This window comes from Scomber japonicus, chromosome 17, assembly GCF_027409825.1.
Source record: "Scomber japonicus isolate fScoJap1 chromosome 17, fScoJap1.pri, whole genome shotgun sequence".
Lineage (NCBI taxonomy): Eukaryota > Metazoa > Chordata > Actinopteri > Scombriformes > Scombridae > Scomber > Scomber japonicus.
Window position 1 is genome coordinate 24,416,019 of NC_070594.1, and position 24,729 is coordinate 24,440,747.

General features: G+C 37.6%; 1 protein-coding gene across 2 annotated transcripts in view; it reads right to left on the reverse strand.

Moving 5' to 3' along the window:
• Positions 1-24,729, reverse strand: part of LOC128376753 (exostosin-1) — a 288,133-nt gene that overhangs the window by 17,158 nt on the left and 246,246 nt on the right. For both annotated transcript variants that reach the window (XM_053336580.1, XM_053336579.1), the window contains 4 exons: positions 18,711-18,830; positions 12,968-13,100; positions 8,124-8,242; positions 6,599-6,694 (listed from right to left, as the gene is read on the reverse strand). In XM_053336580.1, coding sequence (XP_053192555.1) covers positions 6,599-6,694; positions 8,124-8,242; positions 12,968-13,100; positions 18,711-18,830 — 468 coding nt within the window. The remainder of the gene's footprint in view (positions 1-6,598; positions 6,695-8,123; positions 8,243-12,967; positions 13,101-18,710; positions 18,831-24,729) is intronic.

Consider the following 24,729-nt stretch of genomic DNA (forward strand, 5'->3'; position numbering starts at 1 on the left):
AACATGGATTCACTGTCTGAAATAAAGTAAATTGAATTTACACCCCTGGGGGTAATATTAAGAGGCTTATTTTGCAAAGTAAGACCACAAATATCTGTAAGGTTAATGTCTCTTTCCATCTTAGCTTAATGAGCCGGCAGGCGCTGAGTGCAAATTCATCAAGAAATTAAGCATAACATCAAACGAATATGAACACAAATCCTCTAAATTCCTCCAATTATTGGAGAGTACCACATAAGAAAACTGCACTAAATCATTGCTTAAAGTAACAACTCTTGGTAGATAATGTATTTTATGTGGATGAATGCCCCATAATCAGCAGGCAGGTAATTAGTTCAGTCAGGATGATGTTCATAGTAGTGTAACAGTCCCTCTTACTTCCTTTATAAAAAACACCATCACAGTGTAATTAGCTTTAGTAAAGTAGCCACATGCCTGATAATCAACTGCATTCATCCTGGACTAATGTTCTAAGCGTGATAAAATCATAATATCAAAGATTTGCATGAGTAGGAGAAAACCTGCATTTTGTTATGTATTTTAGATCATCTTCTCTTGACCTTACAAAAGGTTTATTTCAAAGGTTATTTTGTTTGTTTGTTTTTTTCCTGTTGTAACACACTGGTGAGACTGGATGAGAAGTCCTAATGGTGCTCAGAATCAGTGAAAGTTAGAACATCTACATTTGTGACATGGTCAAAAGCTACAGAACAAGGGAGAGGGTAGATCTTGTTTGGAGATTGTTGAGATTGATTTTATTTGTGTTTGTTATTCTGTCTTACACAATGGATATTGGATATACTGGATATTTTTAGCCTTAGTAGCAGTATGGCTCTTTGGATGGCAATATTTGTCTAGTCAGTTGGTCCACCACTTTGATCCAGGTTGAACATCTCAACAACTACTGAATGGATTGTCATGACATTAGGTACAGGTATCCATGGTGCCAAGAGGATGGATCCTAATAACTTTAATGATTCTCTGACTTTTCCTCTTGTTTCACCAGCAGGGAAATGTTCTCATGGTAAACATAATAACTGCTACTGTAAATATCAGCGTGTTAGCATTGCGATTGAGAACATGTTTGTATCTGATGTTAGCACTTAGGTCAAAGCAATGCTGTGCTCAACATCAGCCTCACAGAGCCTCTAGTGTGGCTGCAGACTCTCAGTCATGTTTATCAAGATTCTTTATATTTCATCCATTTCCCCCCATGGTTTTGATAGAGTGATAGTGTCCCAAGATGGACAAAAGGCTGTGTCACATGCGTTTCCAAAAAATCTTTTTGCTTGAAGGATACTTAATACTGACTTAGATATCGCCCACTGGCAGTTGCACACCAGTAAACATCAGTATTGTTGCTGGCCTTCAAAACTTTATATTAGCTGAAACCAGCAGTGTGTCTGTAGCTTTCTGAGGGACCCCCATCCCCCTCTCCACCCCATAACCCCCCTTCCATCCCTCTAGTTGGTGTCAATTTTTTTCTGCCTCTGGACAGAGATTAGATCCTACTGAGATCTCTGGTGGTTCAATGGTCTGAACCTTATCTTTGTTGCTCTTCCTGCACCATTTTCCTTTCTTTATATTGGCCATGACTCCTGCCACTTCAAGGGGAGTCTTTGGAGATACCTGGCCTGTCCTAGAGTTGCGGGTATATCTAGATGATAGTACTTTAAAGTGAAAACTCAAATATCACAAAACTATCTGCAGCATCATTATAAACTATGATAAGCAACCTCCTCTCATGATGAACTTATTACTTGTCAAAAGTGGTGTGAGATGCAGTATATTGGCACTGCCTGCTTTTACCATGGTGTCTATTTGGACTTGGACTTTATTCTTTGTCTTAAAAAATCTTTAAAACCATGACATTTTGGTATTGTTAGTTGTCTGTGTGTGTAATACATGTAGGACTTGAACTTCAACATTGACTGGCCAGACACCCTACAACCCTAACCTTAACTTTAACCTTAACTCCATCCTGTTACAGTAGCTGCCGATATGACCAGCTGGTGTGATCTTGCCCTGCTAGCGAGTCCTCACATCCCCAATTTGATAAATATAAACAGATAACATATTTGAAATCTAAAAGGTTAAACTATCACCTGTAAAAATATTAAGATTGTATTTAGTGACACAGTAACTGTTTTGTACCAATGTACAAATTGCTCAAATTCTGTCGTCGCCTCAAATTGATATAAAATGCATGCTGGGATTATGGTTGGTTGAGCTGATTGTGATAGAGGATGATGAGATATGTCTCTCATGCTGAATATTGTTTCAACTCTACCAGAAAATAGCTTGACACCGAGTCTTAGGTTTTCTTTTTAGCACCGTAGTACTAAAAGTACTTATAGCCTTTTGTTGAGGTCAACAGTAGACCATCAATTTTACTGTAAGTCCGCTGCCCTAACCTTCTGCTCAATTGGGTTTCAACATTAGATCTTACTTGACCTTTATATTCTTCCCTTTTATGATCTTTTGGTATAATTTAAATGGATACCTAAAGAGTCAGGATCAATGTTTAAGATTAACCCATCAATATAAAACTTACGGGGTGGGGGACACGACAGGCAGTATTGAAGGGTGATTGATGAAGATGAAATATAGTCAACATATTAACAGTGATAGCAGGATGTCCATAGCTCATGCCTTTGAAAATATTGATGTGTAGGTCAAAAGTGCTTAGTAAGCAGGACCTCTGTTGTAGCAAAGCCAAGAAATGAGGAACCAGATTCATGTGATTAACCGGTTGAACTCCCTGTGAGCTTAATGATGTGCTTAATCAGCTGGTAAGATATTAAAAGTAAAATATTCAGAATCAACCTCATCATGAGTGCCTTACTATATTTATATCAGTCAGCTTACAATCAACAAATGTATTGGTAATAAACAGGAAAAGGAAGGAACAGGGGCACATATTACAGGATCAGACATTAAATGCCCATGTCAGGCATACTAAACCAGTATGTCTTCTGTAAAGACCTACCCCACCTTTGCCTGTGACTGGACCTGACCCTGATCTTTATACCATAACCCAAACCATCTCACTTTCCATGCCTAAACCTAACCTTTCAGCCCTTGGGTATCTTCACTGGAGATAAGCAAACATGGATGACGAGGGTAATTAGTCTCTCCATGATTTTCTCTTATGCACAATTCATCTTTCAAGGTGCCTGTAGTAGAAATTAAAAAAATAAATAAAAAGGTTCATTATACAAGATGATCAGGTAGTAAGATCAAGTAATTCTCTAAAATGTCATCAGTTACTGTGAGATTTTCTTTTGCCTGGTGTCTCCATCCAACTTTAATGCTTTAATGGAAAGTTTGCATTCTTATGTGTGGGTAAGTGAACTAAGTATATTTAGTTAAATGTAAATAGAGTGTGTCATAGAGCAATTTAACATATGAGCTGTTATTAATGACTGTCCTTTCTCAGAAACAAGGTGGTCATGGTGCCTTTGGATGGTTTGGTATACTGTGTGCTTGATTTTAACACTGGAGACCACTACCCACCTCCCACATCCTAAAAGCAGTTAATGTGGTGTTCTTTTAACTATGACCCCAATCTTTTCCTAACTCTACTCAAGTGTTATCGGATAAGCAATCTATTTAGTTGTTTAGCTACGATGACTTGTTAAATTAAAGAGGAAATGTATGACATGAAAAGGTAATTATGTTAGTCTTAAGTTTCAGATGATGTCACTTGAGAACAGTACAGTACAGGAAAGACAGAGAGAGAGGGGAAGTAAAAGCTTGCCGATGGCGTATATCATCTCAGCATTACAGAACAACTCACAACCAACAAGCAGGTTACTCTGCCGCTGTGCTCGGTTGATGCAAATGACAAACTATTTGTGTTGTTTTAATAGTGGAAACAAATGCGGCCAGTCCACTTAGAATAAGTGATGGAGGACATTAAAAAGACATTTTTTATTACCCCTTTATACTCATGCACCCTCCCTTTAAGGCTCGTCCCTCAAGATCATGGCCAACAGCCAGTTAGTGGCTGTGAAAAGCTCAGGAAGGGTTGGGAAGGTTACTCTGGAAATATAATAGGTTACAAATTACTAGTTACCTTATTAAAATGTAATAAGTAATGTAACTATTTGAATTACTTCATCAAAGTAATGTAACTAATTACATTTGATGACTTTTCTAATGTTCTAACCAATGTTTTCAGCTGTTAGGGTAAATGTTCCCATTAAGCACCAAAATCTAAGTTAAGGAGAAAAAAACCAACCCTCCTAAACTGAGTACAGTTACATTTTTTTGTAATTAAATTACATAACGCCATTACATGTAACTAGTTACTCCTTAATACTGAGCTCTGGTGAGCTGAGTGTGTGTGTGTGTGTGTGTGTGTGTGTGTGTGTGTGTGTGTGTGTGTGTGTGTAGAGAGAGAGAGCGTCTTGAGTGGGGAAAAAAAGAAAAAGAAGAAGATGTCAGCATGTTAATGTGGCTGTTTATGAAACCCCTGCTGTGGATGAAATGAGTCAACCACCTTGAAGCTGCTTTGTGATTGTACAGTTGGGTTTGTTGCAAGTAGTCATGGTCGATTTGGCCCAAAGTGCTGGTCAACTCATATTCGTGAGAAGAGGGGGAGGAAAAAGTGATATATCTTTTTGATTTCTACTTGCTTAAATGAGTCAAACACCTGAAGAAGTAAGTGAGCAGTTTAAGTTCAAGCTCACACAAACACGGTTTAGAGGGAAGTACACTGAAGGTCGTCTATCTGGTGTACATGACAGTATAACACATGACTAATTATAAGACCATAGATGCTGGTGGGTACTGGCACAAGCACACACATGCATACTGCGTATGTTACATGTTTTATTGTCACCAGTGGAAATGTTGTTCTTCTACTTCAAGTCACAAGATATTTACATGAAAACAAACAGAAGCAATTAGAGCACAAAGCACGGGGATTAGAGAGAGGTGGAGATAGACAGAACGAGATGGAGGAAGAGAGGTTGGCATGTGTACCGCTTCAGTCAGCGAGAGAGTGAACGAGTTTACGATCGAGTGTATTTTTTTAAAAAGCTCAATTGTTTAAATTGGGGTGAAAATGCGATAAAAGAAAAACACAAGACAATTTTCCTTCCTTTTATGAAATATCACACAACGGTTGTGAGTTCACATGTGCAAGTATGTGACAGATAGCCAATAATACTGTAAATGAGAACAATCCCTACAAAGTCACACTCTTGGCTTGACGTTAATGGCTGACAATGAAAACTCACATCACTTCAATCTCACCATGAAAAGTCTATTTAAAGTTGAAATAGCATGATATTACAATGTAATTAACACAGGAGAGACCATTATTCAATGCAGTATACACAGTACCTTCTATAACCTCTGCTGCAATAGACCTGTCACATTGTAGCTTCTACCATAGAGATCAACTGATGCATTTATTCAAATTAAATCAGCATAAGGAACTTTCACACATTTCTAATGACTATCAAACATTCTAGACTTTTCTTATGATGGGCTTGATATAGCAGGCAGAAACTGGCATATCAATATATCTACTGTGAGAACACTACACTGGATAGCCAGGAAGGTAGCTAATAAATCAGAAGGTCTAGATACCCACACAGTTGTTTTCTCTCAATTTTAAAAGATTTAATCTCTTTTTAGATTGATTTTGAATTGTCCATCCAAACAGTGAGGGACAAAACTAACAGACAACAATCAGAGGGGATAGTCAACCCAACACATATGCCCACACAATCCTGTGGAGAGGTTAAATCAGCCAAATAATTGAAAACCCCATGTGTGGTTAATCAGGGGTGTTAAAATCCATCAGAATATACTGAAGAAAAATTCTTCTTGTATTTTCAGTACAGTTTGCCACCGATACCGATTAGTATGCAGGAGGAGTAGCGTTCAGTTTGGAAAATAAGTTTTTAAAACTTGAGAAAAACCTCAAAATTGTGCAAATTCCTGGTAAAGATTTTTTTTTTTTTTAAGTTTTGAGGAGACATCTTTAAGAACAGCAGCAGTAGCTTCAGTATGATTTTAGTACCTCAGCTGAAGGGAATAAAAGTTTTGGAAACACTCGAAAAATGAATACATTTTAAATGTTTGGGAGGATACTGGTGGAAAACAGTCATATCTTCATATTGTGCATCACAGACCAGCATTTTAATTTAGCATTCCAAGCTTATATTTTATATTTTGCATACATTTTCTTCTGTTTTACACATATAACTGCAGTGAGTGTGTGTTGGTTCAAGTTGTGCTTATGCTATGCAGTGTACACATAGGTATTTTAATCATTCGGACCCTTTTTCTACCTTTCACTGAAGCTTTATCATTAAACCTAAAAGAGAACAACATAACCAATAAATGCTATGTGTGTGATCATGGTATCCTTGCGGGGGGTTTAGGTATGTGGTATCTAGAACAGTTGGAGGCCAAAGGCTAGAAGCTTGAATTCCTGATGCAGACTGCCAACAGCTATTGACAAAGTACCTTTAAGCACCTTCATACCTTCATAAAAAGGTGAGATAAATAAATGTCCGCACAGCTAAGCAACAAATGATCTCTGAGTACATGATGGATGTAAAAAGCATGCCACTGTTACCTTGGTCTGTCCTTCAATGACAGTGAGAGGCACGCTGGTGGAGGGCCACTTATTCCTGGGGGGTAAAGGCTTGTCGCAGTTCCATAAAACCACAATCTGCATGGGAAAAGGACAAGGTGTCAGCTGGTGTAAGAATGTAAGCATCCATATCTTTGTACAATCGTTTCAGCGTAGAGGTTTTTAAAGCTTTTAGATAAGCTGGATGCTGTAGAGTCTATCTCAGGATGCAGCAATTCATCTTTAAGAAGAAAATTCAGGTTTTTCAGCTCCACCAACAGATTTGTAGACCTGTTTGCTCCTATTTATCAGAGGGAGTTCAGTCTGTTGTGTTAATGTACTGTAAAAAATGTATCCTCACATTAGCTGTCCTGGTATCTTCATTTTTGCATTAAGTATTAAGTGTAGTCTTTATTAATCAGTTTGCTTTAAATGCTATTACTTAAGGTGACATGTACAGTAATTGTATAGCTATAGAAGTGTATTTATAGGTTGTCGTTATTACACATGTCACATGTAAGCTTGAGTAAGTCATTGCTATGGGCTTGCTGTGGCACAGGATCATTTCAGGGTGAGTTGTCTATCAAATTAATTAGTTTCAGGGCTGTAGACAGCAGTTACAAGTCTCTACACACACCCTCAAAACATTTTGATCAGAAACCAAAATGACGGTCTGGCATATTTTTAATGACTGATATTTTTAATCATTGAGGCAAAAAAACAACTGATCTCATAAATTACCATTATGTACATTATAGGTTTTCAATTGTAAACTCCCTGTAGGTTGCTAAAATCTTCAGATTCATAAACAAAGGTCAAGCATGTATGTACAGTAAGGTCCAGTTTCTCAGACAGAGATTAATACTAGTCCTAGACTAAATACAACATTCTGTGAAAATATCCATTGAGAAACAAGTCTAGTCTTGGACTGGACTTAATCCTTGTTGGCAGTATGCTGTGAAACCCACCACATTTTACAACTTTGGGGTATGATTTTTTAGTGAAGAAGAAAGGGCAGTAGAAAAATAAGAAAAGGCAGGAGAAAAAAAGAAAAGACAAGTGATATTGACACCTTTTAAAGGTCCAGTGTGAAGAATTTAGTGGCATCTAGTGGAACAGACTTGGCAGAAATGGACATTATATTTATAAGTATGTTTTAATGAGTGTATATTCACCTTAAAATAAGAATTGTTGTGTTTTCATTACCTTAGAATTAGTCCATTATATCTACATAGGGAGTGGGTCATCTTTCATGGGGCCTTCCATGTTGCACCACTTTGTTTCTACAGTAGCTCAGAGCAGACAAACAAAACTCTGGCTCTTGAGAGGACCTTTCATGTCATTTGTGAGATTTACAGCAATCACAGGTTCTCCTACATGCTTGGAAAGTGTATTCGGTTGGGTGCAATCTCCAACTTGACTGCTAGATGTCACTAAATCCTACCCACTGGTCCTTTAACAGTCATACTCTGCCTTGCATTCGGCTGGTTATATTTAAATCACAGTGAGGGGTGCACATGCTGCCCACCTGTGCACAGAACTTGGACTTGGCTACAGCGATGATGAGCTTCACCACAGGGGAGATCTGGGACTGCAGAGGGGTAACCGTATGGATCACTGCTGTGAACTGCTGCGACGGGCTCTTACCTGAACACACACACACACACCCACACACACAAACATATGTTTCAGAAACAGTTGTCATGAACTGTATTTAGCTATTTAACCTGGATTTGTGCAGATGTGGCTCTCCATAAACCTCCATCACGGTTAACTGGACGCGGGGTGCTCTGCGCTGTACTCGTCATCCATCTTTCTGACAGGATATATACCCCCTGGTTCACATGACTGAGCATGGGTAAACATGTCTAATCAAGGAGCGAACACTTTGCTTTGAGTGTATCTTTTGGAGAATTGTGAATGATGCAGATTTATTCCTATTAAGAGTACATTTATTTTCTACCACCTCACAGTAAACCACCTCGTGTTCCTTCTTGGAATTTGGCAAATGAACCAAACAGGACAAAAAAGAGACGTCACAAAGCAGAAGTGAACTTTAAATTACTACCATTGATAAATGATCTCCAGCATACAGTACAGTACAATGGGTAAAAGGAGTTGAGGAATTGATTCTCCCAGTGGCAGCTTATGCAAAAGAAATGCATCAATATTATGAAGCATTGGTTTATACAGTATAATTTGATTTTACTTTCTGAATACATTTTTCTATTCCATAATAATACACTTATTCATTCCTTACTTTTAGATAAAAAAAAACATCACATGAGCAACTTCAATATATTTACATGTAATAGCCTGATTATAATCAGATTAAGATGACACTGAGTATAAAATGTGTCTGGTAAATAGCATTATGCTGGTGAGCAGTGTATGAATAATGTGATTAGCTCACTCATTGCATTTAGATGAAAGAAAAAAAAACACAAACAGTGGCGTAGTTAGCTTTGTTGTGTGCTGATGGTGGTTTTCTTCTGAATATTAATCTGATTATCAAACACATCATCTAAATCCAGGATATTGGGGGGAAATCCACTAACTGTAAACTGTGTTAATGCTTTGATTAAACTATTAATTTGTCTTTTCTTTGTGGCAATCCGGTTATAATGTGCATGCAAATGTTGAGATGACTTTTTTTGTTACAGAAGCAACCAGCATCTCTCTCAAACAGTAAGGAATGAGACTAAGATTTGAGACTCAATGTTAACGAACATAGAACCAATTAAACATCTGGTTAATGGTAATGACATATTAGTGTAAGACATCCTTACACAATATTTGCAAAAAGTTATATATCCCTATATGAGCAGCTAAAACACACAAAATATGTGCATTGCATCAATTTGGAGTTGCTAAACAGGTACAAATCCAGCAACACACACACACAACCATGATATTCGGAACATCCAAAAGAGGCGAGGATTGCAGGCACATGGCATGCCAAGTGTTGGGTGGATATGGGAATAGGGGACTACACATCTTCATGGATAAGTGGAGCCAGAGTGCTCTTTAGTGTTGCTCTATCCATCTCTCTGACACCGGGCCCCCTGACCAGCCATCTCAGGTGGGCTTAGCGGTATTTATGGAAGCGCAAGGTCTGCCCTTGTGCGGGTCACAGAAATGAGCGCGGCCCTCCTGTTTCCTCTGTGCTTTCTTAGAAAGAGCTGCGCCACCTCTGTTTTTATTAAATGACATAAGCCTCTTTTATAAAACATGTGTTTTCAGACATTGTACAATACACACACTACAGTGAATCAGAATATAGTAACCTTGGTGTAATACACAGAGAAATAACTTAGGATATACCTTTTAAAAATGATACATTTTGTTACAATTAAAAACAAGAAAACCTGAGTGAACAGCAGGTTAAGGATTTACTCACTAGGGCTAAAAACAGTGCACAGCATGGGCAGATACACCATATGGGCAATTTGGGTGAGTGCCCAGGGGTCTTTGAGCAGAAAGGGACTCTCAATTTTGGGCTCCACAGAAATACGACTCAAGACTTGACCCATTCTCTTGATATTATACTAGTACGCCTAAAACTAAATATGGAGTTACCAGGTTTCCACCCAACAACAGTGTTATCCAATTGGAGTAAAATAAAAGTTGTTTCCATGGAAGTTAGGTCTCATGATTGACTCTTTCCAAATAAGCAGCCTTTTCGAAAAGGTTAAAAATGAAATGGAGGAGATTAGAAATTAAATTAATTCTAGTTGGGTGGGAGGATTGCATGAGCCTTAGTGCCCAGGGGTCTCTGGTGGTACTAATCCAGCCTTGGTGTACAGAATGGGTCTGGAGAGTGGACAACTATACTATACTATTTTAATATATACTATACTATACTATACCATTTTACTATATACTATACTATACTATACTATACTATACTATACTGTACGATATTATATACTTATGACTATTTGGGCCAAGTGTCTTATTATACTACACTTTATTGTATCTGCTGGTGCCAGTTTAGAGGCATCATCCCAAACACTGCTGGTCTGCTGACCCTCAAAATAAGTAGCTGACACAATGTGAAACCTCTGAAACCTTTCTCATTAAGGGAAAAGGTGTTTTATAGTAATAATACACCCAAAAAACTACTGATTGGATCACTGCCAACGGTCATTGCACCGGTGTTACACCGGTGTCTCAGTGTGTTACAGGAATACTGTGGGAAGCAGAGGACATTGAAAAAGTTGTCAGACAGTTCATACATTACATTTGGCAGATGCTTACAGGATAGAAAGAAGCCCGAGATGTTTGAAATGTTTCAGCACCATGGAGAGAGACAGAGACGCTGGCTTGGATCGGAGTAAAAGTGAGGTGGACGATCTGACTGTTTGAGCACCATGCAGAGAGACAGACTGCAGCTGTGTCTCCATTCCTTCAAAGATCTAATGCGGACAAAAGTTTTGGCACCTATACTCTTCTAATGAGATGGTCCTGCTTCACAGAGTTTAATGGTGCATTCGAGTGATCGTTGTCAGCACAGTGAGAACATTTTCCAAGTATATCACAAGTATATCACAGCCAGAATTAATAATAAATTGTTTCCAATGTGGTGAACACTAAGCTCAATGGTACTGGCTTACAGCACACATTGCTGTATAACTCACAAACTAGTAAAGCTGTAGCCTCAGCCCTCAGATAACATCCTTACAGTTCCTGAGGCTACTATGTCCGAGCACAAAGTCAAACTTCTTCCAAACTTCCAAGCAAAGGTTACAACTGCTTTGCCATCAAAAGTTATGAGAATGTAGCAGAATGTGACCCTCGTACACACAGCGTCCAAGACAAGTTATTCCCCGAGCAGCAGCATTGGAGGTGACAGCAGCTAAAATAGTGATTTACTGCAGTGACATAAACCAAACTGCCCCATCTTTCCTTCTATCCCCCAATCCCTCCCTTCTTTCATCCCTTCTAACCCTTGTGGCCACAATCCCTCAGAGAAAGACAAACATCGATCTGAGTTACAGCTTCAATCTACTGAGACTCGCTCTGGATGCATGCATATCTATACACAGTACACACCGATGTACGCATAAACATACAGCAGGGGGTTCTTCCTTCACCCCTTCATGCAGCTGTAAGTTTCTCAACTCTTATCTAACGGCAGTCTCACAGTGTATCTATCTGTTGTAGAGGTTTTTACAAGCATTATCGTACATTTTGCTCATTTTGATGAACTGTGATATAACCTATATATGAAGGAGGGATTTTACATTCTTATACAGAAGAGTTAGTGCAGCTAACATCCTGCAATAACTCACAAGGAAGCTGGTAGTGGCCAGTGTTGGGAAGGTTACTTTGGTTATAGATTATTAGTAACCCTATTTAAGATGTAATAAGTAATGTAACTATTTCAATGACTTCATCAAAGTAAATTAGTAAAAAAGTTATTACATTTGATGAGTTTTCTAATGTTCTAACCAATGTTTCCAGCTGTTTTCCAGCTGTAAGTGTTCCCATTAAGCACCAAAATCTAAGTTGAGGTGTTTTTCATGGATACTGACATGATTTATAAGGGAGATCATTTCTTATAAAGCAACATTTATCTCTCATTGTAAAATGTATTCATTAGTTCATGTAGATTTTAGAATATAAAATAAAGATATTTGATGAATAGAGTAAAAAGTCTGGCATGAGTTTAATTGGTACTATGAATCCATTTAAGCTCATGTGTGCTCCAAATAAGCCCACATCATTATTTATTTACTAAATATAAAAAATATTGATTTCAAAGAATTAAAAGCAGCAACATATGGATTCAGTAACATGTTAAATATTAAAAATGAGGAAAAAACCCTCTTGAGTAAAATCTTAAAGGTGTGGCTTCAGATGTAACCTCCTTTATAATCATCAGCATCCTCATCAGAAACTGTCATTTAATGACACATTTCTTCACAGCAACTGGAACAGATTGAAATAAACTTCACTTCACTTCCTGCCCTCCTGTGATTCCCACTTGTGTGATTACCTGGCCCCGCCTTAATGTGTTGCACCTGTCTCATTGTCTCACCCTGTCTGTGTGGATGAAACCTTGAGTCTTCTCATCCATTCCTCTTTGCCAGATAACCTTTTTTACTTGTAGTGAGCATTTTACCATGTTTGTTTTTCTTGTGTTTCCTCTGGCTTTAGATATTGATACATTTCTTATTTATACTATTAAAATGTTTTATTTGTTTCTTTTATTTTTTCCTACTTGACTTCATCAACAAAATCACATCTGTCTACTTTTCACATCTGTTTTTGTAAATGTTTCAAGATGTTTGACTTGCTCATGTTCAGACTAAAGATGCATGTGAATCAGTACACTATGACAACAGCTTGACATCATTAAGGACTTACCCAGTATGGCGTAATAAAAAGGAAACTGTGCAGGGTCAGTTGAGTACTGAGGGAGTGCATAGAGACCACCAGGTAGGGAGTTCCACAACAACCGGTTTCTGGACACATGGGAGTCCACGCGGTCCTGGATGATCTGAATGAGAAGGAGAGAGGAAAGTCCAAAAAGAAAGAGATGAGAGTTGAAAAGCATGTGGAGAGAAAGAGAAAAGATAAGGGAACAATATATATATATATATTTATGAAGGTAATGATGTATGTCAGGATTGATGGAGCGAAAGAGAAATGTGTGAAAAGAGGAAGTGAAAAAGGGGAGGAAACATAATGAGGTGCAAGTGAGAAAGACAGAGGGGGGTAAATAAGAGGATGTATGGAGGAGGGGAGGAAAGAAGGTGTAAAATAAAGAAAAGAAGATGTGATTTGTAAATTAATTATCTGTGCTTTTTTAATCTTTTTTTCATACACGCCTTCTGAAATTTAATTGAGTTGATTAATAGGTGTCAGTCACACAGATACCATATAATATCAGCTGAAAGCACACATACAGTATACATACCCTTACAGACCTATCTGGAGTTTAATATATGGCCAAAAAAAGCTCATTTCAGTTTTAAATCTATTTCTATTATTATAAATTATTCATGTGAGCACAAGGACATACTAACATCTGCAGCAATGTACTAATAGTTGGAAATAAAAGTATCTGTCTATTAAGCTGACAGCTGGTGCTTGGAGGGAACTCTCTACTAGAGGATTGTCTACACAGAACAGACCTGAGGTATTTGAACTGCTTCCCTCGGGGCAGCAGCTTGCTCCCAACATGAGGAATCCATTAGTTATTTATCTAATATTATCCATCTGGCTTGTTATCAAAGGTCAGGTTAACCGGTTGAGTGTTGTGAGTCTTCCGGGGGAAGGGGGGGGGGGGGCTTTGAGGAAGACCAACGACACAACCTCCAGCTGCTCCTGGGCATCTCAATGCACACATGTCTAGAGTTCAACAAGGACTTCATTTGTTTAATGAGATTATACTGAAGTGTTACTGTTACCTTGACAATTATAATGGTCCTCATTTACATCAGAGGTTTAAGAAATAAGTAAAAGTATCAATACTACACTGTAAAAACACTCCACTACAAATAATAGTCCTATATTAAAAATCTTGCTTAGTATTAATACTTTTACTAAGCAAAATTTTGCAAATTGTACTTAAACAGTACACATTGATGTTTTAATATGCACTCTCATACCACTTCATTTTATACTTTATTTATTGTCATTTCTTTTCATCCATCTTGCACATGTACTATAAGTTGCATAGTGAATACAACATAAGTAATGTGATTACATGTGTTACCTAATGATACAACATAATAACAATTAACCTTACATACTGTTCATGTCCAAATATGAACCATTTTTACATTTGAGAGCTTTAAAAACTCCTAATGTGACCCACAGTATACAACAGTGGAAATAAAGTGTAATATTTTTTTAAATGTGTGTGCAGCTCACCCGTGTCAATACAAAAAATCAGAATTAAAACATGTTGTTGTATTCTTCCTATTCTATAAAATGTTGTACTGGACCATACAGATGAATCAAACAGAAGGATCAACAATATTAATTAATTAATTAATTAATGACTGAAGGTGAATTTATGAATGTGAATTGCTGTAGAGACTAATTATGAGTCATATATGAACAGTACAGTATGTATGGTTTATTTAATATAGCAGTTAGTTAAAGTGAATCAGTAACAATGTTTACAGTGCAGTAAATTGTTGCAGTATATTGTATTGTCATTTTATATTCATAGAAAATTCAAAGAAAAAAAAAAAAAAAAGAGAAGAAGAAAATATAACATATAGGGCCTTATTCAAAATAAGTAAATACCACTTTAATGTTATATTTGGTCAGGGTAAAGCTGATTTGAACTTTCTTATGTCTGAATCTATAATGGTTAATTCTTATTTTATGACCTCATATGTTTTGCATGTAAAATAATTTAGTTTAGTTATTTCAAATGAATGTAGTTGGGTAAAAAAATCATCAAAACATTTTCCTTTGAATGAAGATGACCTGACATCAAATGTGTACAGACCTGCGTGAATGCACTTTACTGTGACATTTTAGCACTAGTTCACACACACACACACACACACACACACACACACACACACACACACACACACACACACACACACACACACACACACACACACACACAGAACACAGAGATTTCTTTTGTTATAGCAGAAATGAAAGAATGTAAGTGATGAAAGGTGGTGACTGACACTGTGGTTCAGGCTAATCATGTAGCTTCGGCACAAAAAATAATGAAGCAAAAATAAATATATCAATAAATAAAATTAAAAATCTGCTAGGGAAGCTGCTACTTCTGCCTTCCTCTTTTCCTCTCTAATTGAATTCATTTTACCCTTCCATTTTCTCACCAATCCAGAAAATGAATTCAGGTCTGCGTCTAATAAACCCCAACTGACTCTCAGGAGGTGTGATTATTTTCCAGGTGCTAAACAAGTGTTTTTTACACTGTAATAGCATCTTTTATCAAGTCGGCGTAAGATGAGCACACGTGTGTGAATAGTAGTGTTACATGTGATTTTCATGGCTGGTCATTTGCAGTTTTTAAATGAGATACATAATTGACTTTTAACTCATGAATTGATTGCAGAGACCACACAAGTAATTAAAAGTGAAAGTGAAAGTAAAACATTCCGCACTTGATTTGAATGATTATTTTTGATACATTCATGATAAAAACCATTTATTCTTTCTTGAATGCAGATAAATAATTAACATTTATTTGTATTTTTAATAAACATAAATTGAGAACTGCCTATATACAAAGTATGGAGGACCACATTTTTTGGAGTGTTTGTTTTTCTTTTCCTTTTTTTCTCTCTTCTCTCTGATTCAAAAGCTGTCTACTGATCTGTGGAGAATTGACTTGGCACTTACAGCCGGCTCTTAACACATGTGCACACACACACATGCACATACACACACACACAAACACACACACACACACACACCTCCTGACACCAACTGTCGGGCTCTCAGTATGTGGGACACTACAGTTATCAACAACGCCTCATTTCACCCGTTTAGCCTGGTGGCGTGCTGGCTCTGAGTTTTTAGCACATCTGGCCAGCAGTATATGGCTGTCAGTGGGCTTCTGTCTAATTTCATACCCTGCTAGCACTGGGCATTTGGTGGAGTCACTGAGGTCTGGTTCATGGTGAGATTTTTAGAATAAACACTGCAATTCAAGATTTTTTTTAATACTTTTTAACTTAAAAAAATAAAAATTGTTCTGCTTATCAAGCATGTGGATTCACAATCCCATCTGAATAGTCCTGAAAGCTGCTGGTGACTGTTCTATTATTGCAATGATGGTAATGATAAAAAAGTGATGGCGATTTTAAGAAGTATTTTAGGTTTCATAGTAGAGGTGATGAATGCAATAATCAGTGCTGTAAGAGAAATCCTAATGATGGTTCTGATGTGTATATAATGGTGATGAGCACGAGGCGGATCCCGCTGCTGATGGTGGCGATGATGAGGATTATTATCTTCCGCTGTGTCTGTATTCAGAGATGCTACAGACACAGCAAATAGTCTCTGAGGACTGAATCAAGGCTGGCGAGGAAGTGAACGAACAACAACAGAGGATAAAATGGCTCTCGTATGCCAATGAGACAGATCATCTTCTACACTCCAGCTAGCGAGGTCATTTAATGAGCCAGCCTCTAGCTCTCTAGACTTCTACAGCCACCCACACACACACATACACACACACACACACACACATACATACACACACACACAGTACTGGAGCCTCTCTAACCCGAGGGCTACCAGACAGTACAGGCCTCCCTCACACTTGGTCCTTCACACTGTCTCTCATGCTCATAAGGTATTTAGATTTCAAGCTTGAAAATGCTTATTTCCCTCATACATATACTTTATATATATATGTATATATATATGTATATATATAGTAAATCAAAATCAATGTCACTCATTTTGTTAAAAGCAGATTGTTACACATTTTACTTTATTCACTAATATATGAAAGCGATGCAATCCCTCTCTCTCTCTCCTTTTATCTCCTGTCGCTCACTTGTATTGAATACATAAAGGCATGCTTATGTGCTTATGATTAAGCAAATCATTATTTTATGCTGCAATCTCATATTTTATGCTCTATTTTAGTGTAGCATTTTTATTTCATTTCTCTCTTTCTATTTTTCTGCACTTCATTTTTTTTATTAGAATCACATTTTTTTTATTTCATGTTTTAATGTTTCCAATCTTTTTGATGTTTTGTATGTTTTTTGTAAAGAACATTGAGAAATGCACTACATAAATAAAGCTGCCTTGTCTTGCCTAGTATTCTGTCTTCATATTATTAAAAAAAAAAAGTCAACCCAATCACATACTTTAAATAAATTTGTTTTTTTCATTTTTAGTCAAAGTAGTTTCCAAAAAAAAAAAAGTGCCAGTCTATTGTAAGCACTGAGGTTAAATAAGATTTTCAGCTTGACGTGTTGTGAGTTTTTGTGCAACTTACACCAACTCACTAACTGTGTCAACTGGAAGTCAAGTGTTGACAATTCAACATTAACACCTAAACTAAAACTGTGGCTGATTTAAGTGTCTCAGCACAAAAAATATTAATCTCAAACTTGGAATACATGCACATGCACAAATACTGTATGAGCACAGAATGATGATTTTCACCAACATGTTACCACTTTTTTTCTTTTTTTTAATATCTCTGACAGTCAGGAAGGAACACGCACTGTGTTAAATGACAGGTAGAACACCAATGAACCTTCATGTGTTACTCTATTAAAATAGTGACAAGTGCTGTTAAAGTTTATGCTGTAATTTGCAGAGGAAAACATTTGGATGAGATTGTGGCTGGAGAGGCGAGGCCAAAGAGGACAGTAAACTCTGCAGTAACGCTGGAGGAAACTAAACTTTATATAAGTGAGGTGAACTTCAGCTGAGATGTGGCTCTGCAGTAAAACTTCATGAACTGGATTATAAAGTTACTCTCACTGGCTGCACTGTTTATATATGTTCCTCATTTCAAAAATGATGATTGTCGACTGTGGACTGTCTGGGTTCTAGATGTAAAAATGTGTTTAAAATTAAAAATTGAAATTAAAAGTTAACATCTAATCAGAGGCCAAATGCTTAAAATCCTTAAACACTCATTTATTCATTTTATTTCACTGTCGTCACCAACTGACCCCAACATAGTCAAAGTCATAGCCAGTTGTGAAAATGTGTGAATCAGAACTACTAGGCAAGTTGTACAACCAGGAAGTGCAATGTGTTATTTTGATTGTTAAACCACATGAAAAATATTCCTCACTCAACAGAAAGACCTTGAAAAATGACTGATCATGGCCTTGGAGCTACTTTTTGTATTGAGCATCCTCTACATGGAGATGTGTGAATAGAAAGCTGAATGTTACTGGAAAACAGTGGACACATTCAACTCTATTTCCTTTGATAAAAAAAGGTCAAAAAACATAGCTGAGTTCTGGAGAAAGATTTCCTCTAAAAGTTTATCTCGGGGAAGGTGATACACAGCCTGCGGCCATGTACAGTATATGGAACAAAAAACAGCAGTATGGTTGATTAAATGAAGCTCTCCTGACAAAACTAAATCCAAAACTTCCATTAAGACCATTTCTTGCAGGCTTACCTCCAAAGTAGTTAAGACGATTTTGGCTACAGAGGAGAAGTAGGCGTCCCAGAGGAACTGAGTCTGTTGGCGGAGAGCCAAGATCCTGTCATGGCCCACAGACCGGGTAATGGAGGGAACCTGGAGGATGAAGAGAGGAAGAAAAGCAAGAGGACAAAAATGACAGTGAGCTAGATTAAGTTAGATTTTAAACAAAGTTGAGTGAGGGGATGAGAAGCGTGTGGAAGAGAATCGTAAAGTCGGGCAGACAGGCGGAGGAACCATAAGTAATTTTGTGGACATGCAGAAAAAGATTAGACGAAATTCTTCCTTCCCCTCAAGACTACCCTTGCATCTTACTCTGCCCATCATCTGGTTTATCCCCAGGATAGTTTGGCAACTGAACCACCTGCTGTCCACCTCTAATAAGCCTACTGCATTCACACCTTGAGGTATTACGTGTTTACTATAAAGGGCCATTAAAGAGGACATAACATGCACATTTCCAGGTCTATATTTCAAATCTGAGGCTCAACTGGAATATATGTACATGATGTAAGGTTTAAAAAACACCGTATTTATGTTTATCTATACTGGCCCCTCAGTTCAGCCTCTGTCGCAAACAGACCGTTTTAGCTGCTGTCTATTTAAGGCCCCCCCGTTCTGATTGGTTGGTTTCCGCAGGCTACATAAACAAACAGTAGGAGTCTAATTTCTTTCTTTTCTCTCTTTTTCCCAAAAGCTATGTCACACAAGGGTCACATAAAAAAGTGAAGTCGTGGTCCATAAATGATCAACTGTAACTTAAACATGGTCTACTCTTTCCAAGACCTCAACCCTTTGCCCATATGTGGGTATAGCTCAGAAACCTGGAATCCTTAATGTATTTAACAAGAGCATTCCTCAGGACACACAGACCTACAGACAAGGCAGCGGTCATACATCTTGACATGGACTAAGGCAAGGAAGTAGCAATAAACTTCTTAACAACAGCAATGAGCACATTCCACAAGATAGTGCACAATCATACATTAAAATGATAAACTCAGTGCTTGTTGCGTGTTAACTTTTACAACCAGGTAATTGTAAAATGTAAAATGCCTATACCAATTTCCTATAACTTACTGACCAAGTGTTCAAATACCAAAAATATTTTTAAAATGATTTATATAAAACAAAAACTGAGCACCATACTTTAGATTTAAGAAGCTGAAACCAACAGTTAGTTCACATTTATGCTTGTAAAATAACTTAAATGACAAATCAATCATTCATTTTTCGGTTCATTTCAGTGCTATACAAAGGACCTCATTTGTCATCACCCTGTTATATAACCCCACCCCACCCCCAGGTTGGACCAACTTCCAATAACATGACTTTCCATTTATATGTGGCATGTTTCTCCCCAGGTGCCTTGATTCAGCCTGATTGTCACAGGAACTATATAGAGGGGGAGGACTCTGGATCACACTCTCATTTCAACTTCCCAGCAGCAGTCTGTGTTGTATGATCTGTTAGTTCTTTGCCTTTGGTAGTTTTCTGTTTGTTTGATGGGTTCGGTGGTCCTGTTTTCACAGTTTTTAACAACATTTCTGTTAGGTTAGAAGGAAGAACCCAGATCCTATGGCCCTTTGTGGGCTGGTCTGAGTGTCTTCTCCTTCTTTTTGTTCAGTTTGGCCGGCCCATCAGCTTTAGTTACAGATTGTTGGTTTGTTGTGTTCATAAATTGATTAATTAAGTTGCAAACCTGATGCTTTGTATTATGTTTGGCCATCTTGGACATAAGCTGTTTCAGAAGGTCATAACAAAAGTTTTCCATACATTGCTACAACAAAGTAGTAATTACTGTCAGTTGATTTCATTTGGAGGAAGCTGTTTTTGAGTGTTTTTGTGCCTAAACATGCTCATTTTCTCAAAGCTGCTAGGAGCCTGGATGTCCTGTTTCTGTTGTACCAAGAGGCAAGCCAAGGTCCTAGCTCACATTTTCATGGAAGACTTGAGCAGCTGGTTTGTGGCTTGCAGCAGTAACACCCTCAGGGAACGGGACAGTGGAAGGATGAAGACAAAGAAGACGAGGATCCTGCCAATCTGACCAGGGAGTGAAACATCTGGATTTGCCAGGAATATGGATCAGGATAGTCTCTAAATGCTCAGTTTGAAGAAAAACAAACTATCTGCTTGATGAGATTCGACATGACCTTAGCTACCCTGCTCAGCTTGATGGCAGCTTTGTAGCCAACGTTCCAGAAGAGACTGTTCTCATCAGCCTTCGCAATGTAGCGGTGGAGCCTAGCACCCTTCTGGCATGCTGGCTACAACCAACAGCCTCACCACTGAAAGTTATAGTGCCAACCTGTCACACATGGCTACCAGAATAGCCAATGTAGTCTACAAGAGGCATAGTGACTGATGGTGTTAATATCAGTTTGTCCAGAGTGGCCACAGCTTGAAACACTGGCTTCTATTCAGGAGAAGGTTGATGAAGGTTGAAGAAGGTTGAAGGATGATTAAGCAGAAAGACTCTAAATAAGTCCTGGCATACTTGGTTCAATCTCTGAAGCCTAATGAGGCATCTGTAAGCATGAGCATGTCTGTAGATGATTGATTGATTTTTAGAATCAAAGATACTCAGATATTTGAAAATTGAACACATTTTTTGACGTTTTGGACACTCCCAGGTTGTTGTGCTCCTGTCACATTTTCAAAAGATCAAGTTTGGAAAATTTGACCTACAGTTTCTATTATTTGTTTGAATTAATTGGAACATGTCTGGCACAGCATATCCAAAAAACACAATGTGTATGGTCACACTGAATTTTGCTCCCCATTCACTCACAAGCCTCCCCATTGCCCAGTCAGTTTGAGAGAGGTGCTGAAATATTGACCTTTTCATCCAGAAAAACACTGATTGTTTACAGCCAGTGTCAGGGAGTAACTAGTTACATGTAACAGTGTTATGTCATGTGATTACAAAATAAATGAGTTAGTGAAAAAAGCCATTAAATTACAGTTATTAATGAAAATGTTGCTGATTACAAAGGTTAAGGTTAACTCTGAAGTCATTTTACTCAGGATGGTTTTTTCCACATTTTTAAATATTTAACATGTTACTGAATACAGAGATTGCTGTTTTAATTCTTTGAAATCAATATGTTTTGATATTTTGTAAATAAATCATGATTTGGACTTATGGGCTATCACAGTACCAATTAAGCTCATGCCAGACTTTTGACTTTTTCATCAAATATCTTTATTTTATATTCCAAAATCTACATGAACTAATGAATACATTTTACAATGAAAGATACATCTTGCTTTATAAGAAATCTCCCTGATAAATCATGTCAGTATCCATGAACACCTGAACTTTTCTTCTTCTAAGATTTTGGTGCTTAATGGGAACACTCACCCCAACAGCTGAAAACATTGGTTAGAAAATGAGAGTTTTGTGGAATGACCTTTTTTTAACCACAGCTCTCTGTGCTGGCATCAACACACTGACTCCAGTCCAATGCAGAGCTAATGTCGGTCCGAATGATGCTTAAAAGACCTGCATCTGTGCGATTGAGTGATTTGAGTTTGGTTGAATTGTGGGTAATGTAGGTTTTATTAGAGGAAGTGAAATCATCAACTCAGTCTGTAACTCTACTTCCAATTCCCACAGGTATTAAAAAAATAATCAAATGTAAGGAGTTACATTACTTTAAGTAATTGGAAAATGTACATTACTCATTACATTTAAAATAGAGTAACTAGTAATATGTAACAATTACATTTCCAAAATAACTTCCCATCCCTGTTTACAGCACATGCTCTTTTTTACATAGTTTAACTGCGTGGAGAAATAACACGAGCAGCAGAGATGGGGTGGTGCTTGGCTGCAGTGACTGCAAGGACATCAATAGAGGATAATGACAATAAAGTGTTTGATAGCACATTGTATGGCTCAATTTGCCTCGCTTAGAAGTGGCTTTGGATAAAAGCGTCAGGCGACAATATGTTAATGTAATTTGTGTTAGCTGCTGCAGTTTATGCTGACAAACCTTCCAATGCTTTTTTTTTCTCCTCCCCTGTCCCACTTGTTTTTTTGGTTCAGCATGCCAGGAAGATTTGGTTGGCAAAATGTTTCATGTGTAATGTTTCCAGCTGTGAAAGCATACTGGTGGCCACACTTTACAGTAAACAAGGTCCTCTAGCAACTGAGAGAGTGAGTGTCCCTTTAAATAAGCATTATATAAACCAAATTAACAGTTCAACTACAGAATGTTTGCATTTTGATCTAGTATTATTGAGTTTGTACACCTTTTGTAACAACTAAAAGGCCACAGTATAGTTGGTTGTGTTGCAGTTGATGTCACTGGGATCTGTCGACAGCAGAGCGAGCTTTAATTGTTCGGTTCTCTGAGGTGGAATATAAACAACACCAATCACATCAGCTCAATTCTCTTCCCTCGATTGACTCTAATAGTGTTTATGTTTCTCAGCAGGGGCATTGTGTGTGCTTGTGTGTGTTTTGTGTGTGCGTGTGGGTGTCTATGTGTGTTGCACATGTCTCTTCTCCACGGGGGGAATAAAAACTCTACATATTAAACAGTCAGGTATTGCAGCGCTCAGTGATGTAATTGAAAGTAATGAGATTCAACTCTCTCAGCAGGTGTTAGAGCTACGATGTTATGTTGAACAATGAGTCTCTGTGTGAGTGTGTGTTTGTAATAGGAGGTAAAAAAGATGGAGACAAATAGGTCGAGCATCCAGAATCTGTTTACCAACCACAAACATGTTTCTGTTTGTTTTCATATTTGGATTGAATTGTACAGATGCGGTAATATAGACAAAATATTATATATATATATAATAATCTCTAGGGTTTTAAAATGCATTTAATTTGCTTTTTTAAGTCCAACCGATGTTAAATTGTATGTTTTTTGTTGTTGTTCTACAGTGTAGCATATATAGGGGAGAACGGGATTGGTTGTCATTAGATGTCGGTCCCTAGAGGGCGCTGTTAAAAAGTATTGGTACTGAAAGTTTAAGAATTTAAGTGAGATGTTACTTCTGTAAGAGTGAAGTTATGTTTTATGGGTAAGAGTTAAACATGGGTTTACTGTAGTGTTACTGAATTATTGTTCACTGTTGTCATTTTGAATCATTTTTTAAATTTGTTCTTTATTTCATTTTTACAGCATGTGAGTGTCAGCCACTTGGTGGTGCTGTTGAGACTGCGGGGAGTAATGTGGAGTTGAGAGACGGGGAGAAGAGAAACCTAATGGCTGCATGTTAAAACTGTGTTGAGACCGCAATAATAGTTATGAGCAAAACCCAGAACGCTGTTGGACTCCTTACTTTTACACAATGAGTTTATAATTAACCAACCATTACCATTAAAAAGTATGAACAGAGAGTGATAGTTTAGCTACGCCACTAGATTTAGTTGGAAGCTTTCTGGTAGCAAAAAAACCCTGTTGGGGATGATTATCACATTCTCTTCAGGGTTGGTTGGCATTTACGTACATATGGTGTGATGTTTCTAGTCCTTTCTTTCTTTTTAGAAACAAAATGAGCAGGAATTTTGTCAAGAAGATAAACAAGAGCCAGACTCCACCAGATATGAAGCTCAGAGGTTAAACTGCACAATATTGTCATATAAGGATAAAAAATGCATTTATTGCAACGATTTATGTTCTCTTGGTGCAGGAGATGTGTTAGGTTATTGTAGTTCAATGAAACATTTTAAATTAGTTTCTAAGATTGCTGCCATTTAAGATTTTTCACCCCCATAGTGTGTGACTACCAACCTCATGATGGGGACAGTTGTCACAAGTGCACAAGACATATACATACACAACATCTACCGCAAAAAGGATGAATACATGTAATTTCAGTTGGACTTAAAGGTTTTTGATTGATTTGACAATAAAGCCAGATTTCTGGGCTTCAAAGTGTCTACCTTAAAATCTTGTTTGTGATTCATGTGCTGATTTAATTACTGCCACCCTGACAGCTGTCTCAATACTGCAGGAATCAAATTAAGCAGCTTTGA